Source organism: Dermacentor albipictus, chromosome 8 (genome assembly GCF_038994185.2).
Source record: "Dermacentor albipictus isolate Rhodes 1998 colony chromosome 8, USDA_Dalb.pri_finalv2, whole genome shotgun sequence".
Classification (NCBI taxonomy): Eukaryota; Metazoa; Arthropoda; class Arachnida; order Ixodida; family Ixodidae; genus Dermacentor; species Dermacentor albipictus.
In genome coordinates, this window is record NC_091828.1 from 87,303,711 (window position 1) to 87,313,745 (window position 10,035).

The 10,035-nt window shown below is 48.2% G+C and overlaps 2 protein-coding genes across 6 annotated transcripts in view; both read right to left on the minus strand.

Annotated features, from left to right (window-relative positions):
* The window catches only part of oxt (Xylosyltransferase oxt), a 43,720-nt gene extending 34,255 nt beyond the window's left edge, over positions 1-9,465 (minus strand). For 2 of the 5 annotated variants that reach the window (XM_070523669.1, XM_070523668.1), the window contains exons 1-3: positions 8,583-9,463; positions 3,515-3,839; positions 1,751-2,047 (exon numbers count right to left, since the gene is read on the minus strand). In XM_070523669.1, the coding sequence (XP_070379770.1) occupies positions 1,751-2,047; positions 3,515-3,839; positions 8,583-8,777 (817 nt within the window). In that variant the 5' untranslated portion in view covers positions 8,778-9,463. Of the gene's footprint in view, positions 1-1,750; positions 2,048-3,514; positions 3,840-8,505; positions 8,547-8,582 lie in introns of those variants that run through there. The other 3 variants (XM_070523670.1, XM_070523671.1, XM_070523672.1) reach the window with 3 other exon arrangements.
* The window catches only part of LOC139048832 (uncharacterized), a 396,301-nt gene that overhangs the window by 142,925 nt on the left and 243,341 nt on the right, over positions 1-10,035 (minus strand). The window lies entirely within an intron of this gene.

The window sequence follows — 10,035 nt, forward strand, 5'->3', positions numbered from 1 at the left end:
ATCACTGTCTAGGCTGCACCAGACTAAGCAATGTGGACTACGCCACTACACATCTAATATAGTCTGGTCTGAAATACCTTTATTGCTGTCGGGATGACGAAAAACTTCCAACCAAAGCCATACCTATTTTGAATAAGGCGATTTTGCTGTAGTGAGGAATTACTGCACGCAATAATCTACTGCCAATACATCATTTTCTTCCAAAATTTTGTAGGCCGGTAAGACAAAGCAAATGGTTTAGCATACGAAATTACGTCTACAAACTAAGAAGTTGAATGGCAAATGAGAAACGTGACAGCAAGGAAATTCCAGTACGTACGTTGTAAGATTTCTCACAAGTGTAATTGGTTTGGCGGTGGCGTTTCCTCGGCGACTTCTGCGGTAAACGGCTTCTGCGGAGAGTCCACCGGGAAGCGTGAGGAGGCGGAAACGCACGAGCACACGAGAGACGACAAGACTCAAGCAGCAGCAATAGCAGCAAAAGGGAGTCGTAAAGGACCAACACCTTGACATGTAGCGAGTGTTTGCAGCTGGACATGCGTGAGAGGTGAACGAAGGCGATAAGCCCAAAAAGCAAGTGCCCTAATAAGATAGCCTTCAGCCTTGCGAGCGGTAAACGTTTTTGCACAGGTGTCGCAAAAGTGTAGTGGCACTTAGTTAACAAAGCGCATTACTGGTTCCAAGCTCCTGTTGGCTAAGTTTTCAGGAATATTGGCTAAGGTTGCAGAAGACAAGCTCTGACAGAGGAAGCCCATCATACGGAAGCTGAAAGCAACTACTTGAGAGTGCACGCAAGGCTTGATAGAGTGAAAGCCACTACCAGCGACAAAAGACAGCACCAAGAGGAGAATGTGGCAGCAAGTCAAAGCTCCCAGGAAGAGCATCAGGCAAGATAGAGAAGATCGAAGACAGGAAGACAAAGTTGGGAAAGCAGATTAGCAGTAAACGTTGGTACCTTCTGATGGACAAAGTGGTTCGCTATGAACAGTGTCAAGCAGTACGAGCCCACGAGACACGGAAAAGCACCGAAAGATGGGTCTAGTGCCGAACTTCCAAATAGGTAAAAAAAAGTGCAATAAAAGCTATTTGCACTCTCGCATAGAAACCTACGTTAACCGAACTTCACAAAAGACGAAATTTGTTTTTAAAAAAATTGCCCTACTTCTGAGTGCACGTTAACACAAATATTATAATACAAAAGTCAATCAGCCTTTACCAGCTGCATTAGGATGAAATAAAATATTCGTGGGGGCAAGAAATTACATAAAAATTGTCAGGACCACTGATTCCTGAACTACTACATTAAAGTATCCAATTGGAAGTTCAGCACTAGTGTCACCTTAGCGTGCCCCTCGTGTACTCTGCCTATTAGCGCTAGCTGCCACTGTTAACACTAAACACCAGCAGACTAGAAGCAGCAGTGCCGTCCACCCCAACAAGCAAGGCACAAGAGACTCCTCAAGACACCCACAGGACACAAAGGAGTCACTCGGAAAGAAGCCATCACAGGAGGACAGAGTCGATGAGGAACAAATTAGTGTGAGGCAGTTAGTACTAAACCACAAGCAGATTAGGAGCAGCAAGCGTCATCTACCTTGTCAAGCAAGCCAACAGGAGACCTCGGAAGACGCCCGAGGAGGGAAGAGAGGAGAGTCCGAGGCGGCGACAGTTTTCAGAGGAAAGGGAGACTCTCGAGAAGAAGCAGCTCTCCGAGCTCTCCGTGCATGCATCGCTTCACTTTTGCGCTCACTGGGCAGCCCCGTCGAGAAGACGTCCATGGCGAGGTAGCCGCCGCACAACTCGCTCTCGTCGTCCGGGCAGACCATGTCGCAGTAGCGCGACGGAAGCGTGAGGTTCGCCGCGGGCCTCTCTTTGCTGCAGAAGCACTCGGTGCCATACTGTAGGCCGGCCCAGGGAAACCCGAGACGCAGGCAGAGGCCGACGCAGTGTCGTCGAGAGTTGGAGCGTGTCCGCGAGGCCAGCCGCTCGAAGATGCGCGACTTGCGGTCATCGCGGAAGCAGCCCAGATGTGCGCCAACCACTCGTCCTGACCGAGGAAGGTTTTTTGCAGTGAATTCCAGCCAGGCTCGGAAACCTTTGATTTAAGGGGCTAAGAGGCAGTGACCTTTGAATGTGTCTGCAAGGCCGGCCCCTCGAAGATTAATGAAAATAATTTAAGTTGTGGGCTTTATTGTCCTGACACTACGCAGCAGGTTATGTAGAATGCCTTGAAGGGGGACTGTGTATTGATTTTGACCACCTGGAGTTCTTTGATGCCCATTTAAATCCAAGTACACAACCATTTTTGCATTTCGGATGGATAAAAATGTGGCTGCTGCAGCCATGGAAACGATCCTGCGACCTAAAAAATTTGTAACTGCAGATGCTTAGAGATGTGACCATAAAGGCGCACAAATAACTATTCACAAAGAATGCATGAAGCCTTCCTGTGGCAGCTTTCAACATAATCGGACAAATAGCTTAACACAAAATCAAAACATCAAAGCAAGTATTCAAGAAATGTTGGCACAGGCAGTGACCTCGAAGATTAAATGACTCTCACTTTCTGAATCAAAGTGCCTCAAAAGTGACTGTGGGTCACCCAGTGACGTGTGTTTAACAACTAGGTATTTAAATGTCTCGAGAACACAAAATAATAAGTTCTGTAAGCAACTCCGCGAAAAAATGGTACGGTACTTTTGGAGCACGCCAATCAGATAAGATACACTTTCTGAATGAGGACATTTGAGTAACATACAGCTTGGGTGACAAACGATCGCAATCAGTATCGACCGCAACGAGCGAGCCGTGGCTGGAGCTCTCTCCCAGTCGAGCTGGTGGTGCCAACGTGTGGCGCTTTCGAGAAAAAAAGAAGTGGAGAGGGCGTCCCCATTACAGCGATTCGACAAGCACCATTACCTAGTGTCAGAAACTGCAACTAGAGGCAACCTAACCAATACACACGTCATTCGTTCATACTGCGAAGTATTTTTCATCATGATAACTATTCTCCTCCTCTGTTCCACGCATACAAATTCCGGTGACAACTGTACCGGACTGGACAACTGTGGAAAGGGTCAGGGGCTGCTAATACCAACATTAGGCAATTAATAGCTCAGCAGCAACGTCAATGTTGCTTCTATAACATATACTACGTAGAGTCGCGATCAAAACTTTGGGAACCAAAGGTGCCATGATCTTTTATTTTCTTGTCGCAGCCTGGGAATTCCGGCTGAAATCAAGAGCGCACACGTACATGTGCGTTTGACCAATACAATGTATTAAACCGATTCCAGGCCACGGAATTGCGCTTCAACATATATATTTAAACTTTTTTGCTGATGCCGTGGTACCCAAACTTTTAATCGCGACTGTACTTAAGACCAATTTAGCCAAACTGATATTTTGTTGCAGTTCAGCATCAATGCCTGGAAGATACTGAAATACTGTTTTACACTACATTACAACAACCTCGAAAGCGCAACTACTCACGCATCCAGTCCAGCGATCTTACCTGGAGAACTGTCACAAAACCTTGGCAGCTCACTCGGGTATAGAAGGCCCCGGCGAACGAGGCAAGTTACATTGGCCAACTCCTGCTTGCACCGGGTCGTAGTGGCGCGCCGAATCGCCGACAGGGCATCTTTCTCGACGATGTCGCATTCAGGTCGGAACCCCAGCTGCACCCAGTTGACCGCCTCTGATCCATTGACGTCGTTCGAAGCTGGCGGGTTGCCGCTTCGACGGGACTCCGAGCGTGGATGCTGTGCGCCGTCCTCATCTTCGTTGTTGTATTCGTCATCTGACTGGGCGCTTTGTTCTCGCCCTATGCTGGCCTGCTGGTACGAGATACGAAGCGAACGGCTAGTTAGGCTACGCCGAGGCTACGTACACAATGTGCAGACATTTCTCAAGAGGCACAAGCTCAAAGAGTACAATTTCATTGAGACTGTAGCCATTTGAGTGTTAGACCAGCTACTGTTGGAACAGATGTAAGCATATTTGCTGGCAAGCCCACTAATTTTCGATTCATCCATGTAGCGCAGCATTTCAAAATCAGTTATGCAGAATTTTTCACGATCACCTGCGTGCACGCAATGTACTCGAATAAGAGGCCCTTAGCACAAGAAATTGAAACGCATATTTGACTAATTAACAAAATTCCCCGACTCAATTTTCAACTAATTACTCCAGAGTGCATACTGCAATACACAAATTGTGGCTAATGGGTTTGCAAGGCATAACCACTTGGGTGGAATTTGGGGATGACACCAGTTTCGAGATGTCCATTCTCAAAAGCGTGACATAATGCATCAGTTTTTTCCAGCTATCTTGGTCCTGCAACAAATTCATCAAGTGACATTCTGCTAGATAAGTGGAAAAGCAGTGCGCAAGGCTACGATCATACCATGTATGCAATGTGCATATATGTCACATGAAACAAAAGCGAAAAAAGTGCACCTTTGTTAGTCAGACTGCAATCATATGGAGCATAATGGGCTCGGTTGTAACAATAGATGTGAGATTATTTGTTGGCAAGCCCACTACTTTCACAAGTGATCCATAAACTGTTTGTTTCAAAACAAGCTACACAGATCTTTAAAGAAATTGCCTGTGGCACAACAGGCTATGTCCAAATCCACACCCCTGTAATGACTCCCTTTGAGCAAGAGAAACTGATCTTGAAGGCTATGTTGTTCCAGGTGGCATGAACCGGAAATGCATCCCGGTCACCATGTTTTGGATGTCACTCAATCTAATCCTGCTGCTGGATTGCTCGAAGAGGCAGCGGTTACTTACACAATAATAAAATACATAATAAACTGATTGTACAATTTTACGAATAAATATCTTAAATGATCACATTATGGCACACATTCCGATTTACGAATCAAAGTTCAATTATGGATAGCATGTCTGTGCAATGCTTTTTTTTTTGTGGACTTCCTTTGTGCAAACTGGCAGTGGAAATTAATTATCTATAACTGCCTGCATAAGTTCGCTGTCACGGTGGTAGACGTGGGGGGCAACCTGGTCAATGCAGCCTCTGTTTATACTAAGTTTGCCCATGTGGCGGAGGAAGCGGCGATCGCTCTGGCTTTTCACAGCTCAAAAGTTCCCGCTATCATCTTCTCGGACTCGCGCACCGCGGTTAGATCGTTCTCGTCCGCCCTCATATCTGAACAGGCGTACAGTATTGTGATCAAAGCACTACGAAGGACTAGGGAGAGTACCGAAGGAGGATACCAAATCTCGTGGTTCCCAGCCCATCTAGACAGCTCAATTAACCCGCTTGGATGTAATCCTAACGAGCAGGCCCACCGGAGAGCGCGCGATTTCACGCACCACGCTGTCGCGGGTAGCCAGGCTTGGAACGAGGTCAACATCCACAAAGATCCATTAAGTACATTCCACGAAATTGTTTCTCATTATCGACTAGGCAGGAGGACATTTCCACCCCCTCACCCCAAATTGAATAAACCTCAGGCTACCACACTAAGACTCCTGCAAACCCGTACATATCCCACTCCTCGGTCTCTTCACAGGATAGATCCTGAACACTCACAGTCGTGCCCCAAATGTGGTCATGACTCATGCTCCTTTGACCACATGCTCTGGCTGTGCCCAGCCCTTAACGCCTCTCCACCCATCACGAAAGAACAATGGCAGGACTCTCTCAAGAGCAGCAATCTCAATATTCAACTCCAGGCTGTCCAGAGGGCCCACGACATTGCCGCGGGACTTGATCTCCCGGTTCCATCGTGGGCGGAGCCACCGACTTGATCTTCGGGAGCCTTCGGTTTGGCTCCCCGAGGTCTCAGTCCCTCAGGACTCAAATAAAGTTCTTGTCATGTCATGTCATGCCTGCATATGGCATATTTACAGTTAGGCAAAAAAAGTTTACGGGACATGGGTTCAAAGACAAGTATTATTTCTGTTCTGTGAGGGCATTCCAGTGTAATTTAATTAACCACTTGCATAACTCATGTCAACTATCACAGACGGTAGCGCCGTATTCAATGCCCACATGCCTAGGCTTCCCCAAAAATCCTGCGCTTTTCGCAAGTGTTATGCCCCATGAAATATTGTGGCCAACTGTACCACCATGTAACTACGGGGAAGTGTCGGTTTGTAGAGTTGTAAATTTCGGCAGCTTTCTCTGCTGGACCCCAGCATTGCATGTTTTTTATGATTATTGCGATCCATGCTGTGATCATGAATAAACATCATGCATTCTCCTAACTCTGCAGAGCTTTGAGAGAGCAGTGGTGGAACAGTCAAAAGCATTCCTGAAGCAGCTCTTCTAGCAAATGTCTAGCAGACATTTCAGCTATTGTAGCTGGGCATTTCAGATAAGTAAATGACACAAAACAATACAACGCAAGATCTGCAACTGTTGTATCATTTTACAAAGCCATCGACACTAAGAAATTATGCAAATTTACCGTTCGAAAAAATTATAAAGCAAAGTCTTAGTAAGGAGACTGTGTCGCGAGTTATGAAATGCATGATCTGGCAAGCCGCTTAGAATACAGTGGCAACACAGATTATGCAGAGAAGGTGGAATCTCACGCTTCGTAACATTAGTATTTAGCTTTATTTCCTATTTCAGAGACTCCAGGCTTGCCTTTTGGTCTTCATCCTTTGGAAATGAGCAGTTCGGCATCTCTTTTGCCGATTTGGTTCGACCCGAATTTGAAGCACAGCTAGTTACTATGCGACGGTTTGCACCGGACCACACATCTATGTCAGCTGCTGCCAAACTAGTTGCTATCCGGAGGGCAGTCAGATTCATTTGTTACCAACTGCCTCGCGCATGGAGCTCTAATCGTGCGTTGCAACTCATTGCATGCACTCTAAGAGGCCCTTATTACGTTTTGGCCCTTGACATTGCAGACTTTATGGACATTACACAACAGACGGGCCACAGAATTAAATTCCAGTTGCTACCTTAGCACTATGGTCTGGAAGGCATTCAACTTGGCACTGCAACACTGCTTGGCACACACTTGGCACACACTGCTTTTTCAAGACACGATGCAAGCTTTGTACATGCTCTTGCAGTACGGAGCTTTACCTCCAATCACCGGTCACAACCAGACCATCACCACCGGCGTGTGCACAAGTTTAAGACTCAAACGAGGTATTTGCGTGCCAATTAAAATGATGCAACACAAGTTTGGTGCACAGAGTACAGCTTGGCGTTGCATTGCCTTTCTTTCTTTGTTTAATTCTAGGGATTTCCCGCAAGGCATTTGTACCAAAAATTTACCTTAGGGGCATCAAATAAATGTATGCAGCCCTGTCTGATTCAAGTACTGCAGGAATGAATTAGTGCGCTTGTTTCCTGTTACCTAATGCGCAAAATTCATCTAGAACATTTGGCTTTAGTTTGGCCGCCCTGAGCATCTTGAGCCAAACGTCCCGAGTACTAGGGTACAGCCACAAAAGGTGACGAATGTCCACCTTAGACACGGGTGCTGAGCATTTTGGACATAGCAGGATGTGGCATTCACACACCTCAACACACCTCAACGGTCCTGAGAGCAGCCTTAAATTGCGACCACTGCCATGTTTCCAGAGACACCATAGCACACCAAATCTACATCTGCCCAGCATACATGACTTAGTGACAGGCTTACACCTCTTATATCTGCCAACTATGAATGCCAGATCATTCCCACAGCGGACTTCAATCTGAGCTCTTGGCACCAAGGAGGGTTAAACAAAAATGTAATTTGTCCTTAAACCTCCTCGCTTGGCGCCTCCCGAGACTTGCCGCATTAACAGTGTGGGTCACGGTGCAGTTTCTGCATGACATGGGACTGGGCTCAATCATGCTGCTGGTGTTAACTACTATAGCATCACAGCACCAATATTCTTGCTGGTGAGCGCGCATGATATCAGGCCACCCTCTCTTGCTTTTTACAAATGAACCTCCTCCTCCCATATAAGCCACCATGTCTGGCTTTGACATGCCGCAACAACGTCACATTTATTCAAGACACTATGGGGTGGGCTAGTCGGTTACGAGTATTATGAAACGTGGTACCACGGGCGCAAATCCAGACGGGACACGGCGATGAATGCACAGGACAAACGTTCAGTTGAAGTTCGGCGTTTTCCCTGTGTATCTCGCTGTGCCCCGTCTAAATTTCCGCCGCCCAAGACCGCGTTTCATAACGGCACATTTGGTACGGAAAACCAGCGAGTGTAGTTGTAGGAACGTGAACAGTGCGCTGCATGCTGGTTCGCACGAAACGTACTACATATACATCTGACACCGCTGCGTGGAGTCCGTGCTTGTTTGCTTGAGGAGTGGGGCACACGACACCAAAACAGCGCGCGCGAGGTGCTAACCGAGCTCGATAAATGCACTACCGAATAAGTTACAAACCACGCGCGCGAGGCACAGCATCTGAATGGGGCAAAAAAAAAAAAAAGGAAGAAAACACTGGAGAAAGTGCCACAGCACGCGCACGAAGCTGCGGCAAAAAGACCTACAGCATAGCGCGTGAGAGCGCGCGCCACCATGCATGCGTGCGACCCGCGAATCGCACACAGTCCCGACTTCTGGTCACCTGAGAGTCGGACGCTTTCGGCCCACCGCCCGTCCGGACGGCTGGAAGATGTCGGGCGTCCGACTCCGAGGCCGGCGCGAGGTAGAACAGGTATCCGAGCACGATCTGCACGCTCAGGATGGCCACTCCGATGGCGAAGTACGGCACGTGCCTGCGGCACCAGCGTTGACTGGTGACCACTCGGGACACTGCCATTCGCGTGCATTCGGTGTCGCCGGAGAGAGCGGCGTCAAGACGCGCTGTGCGGTGAGTCACGGCGCCCACCACCGGCACAGCCACTGCTAATTAACCCCGCAGGATGGGGACAGCAGACCGCGCAGGTCGCTCCTCTCTCTCTCTTTTCTTTTTTTTTTTTTCCTTTCAAGTGCGCCGTCCCATTACCGCGTCCGATTCGCCGAAATTGCGCTCCCGCGGCGGGCTCGGACACACAGTCCCGACGTAGACGGGGTTTTCGTCAATGTAGACGACGGCTCGTCGGACCCGGAGGGTTAGCGAGGTCGTCGTCTCGAAGCCGCGTTGCGGCGGCTAGCGGTTCTCGTCCGAAGGCTGCCATCGGTGCCACGACACGGTGGAGAGCGCGGCGAGATCACGGCGGCACCGTCTGATCGAACGGGACCCCGTAGCGGATCAAACTCCACAACAAATCGGCGCGACGGCCGACTGTTGCCACCACAAATAAAAATGCCACGGCGACCTGTCGATTAATAATAGCGCGAACTCGAGCGCACTACCGCCCGGTCACCGCTTCGACGCGCCTGGATCACATGGAGAACTCTCAACATGTCTCAACTCTGAGCCGCCTCTGATGTTCTTGACATCTCCCGGGGTCCCGTGCTCCTGCTACACACCCGTACACAGCAGTTACAACTCAGCGCAGAGAGGTCCGCGGCAATCACGGAGGCTATACAAGCTGTTATGTGGCCTTCGTAACACACACACTATATATATATATATATATATATATATATATATATATATATATATATATATATATATATATATATATATATATTCTGGGGTTCTTATTTGCCATAACTGCAGCCAAAACCACGATATCATTATAATGTGAGCCGTAGCAGGGGAGGAAATCCGGATTAATTGGATTCCGGATCCTTTGTCGCGCACCTAATTCACGGTACGCGGGCGATTTTGCATTTCACGATCTCACGATCCCGCCCCCATTGAAATGAACGGAAATGCCGCCGCCGCGACAGGGATTCGATCCCGCGCCCTCAGGCTTTGCAGCGCAACGCGAAAGCCGCTGCGTCGCCACTGCGGGTGTGTGACCACAGAACACCTATATACAGTGTGGCCTCCGTGATTGCAAAGAAAGAATGTTGATGTTGGAGGCGTCAGCTCTTATGATAAGCTGTTACAAATCGGTAATCACAACCGTCAATAACCACAGCCCACCATAGGAATGCATATATTAAAGATGTCATTTGCGTAATCA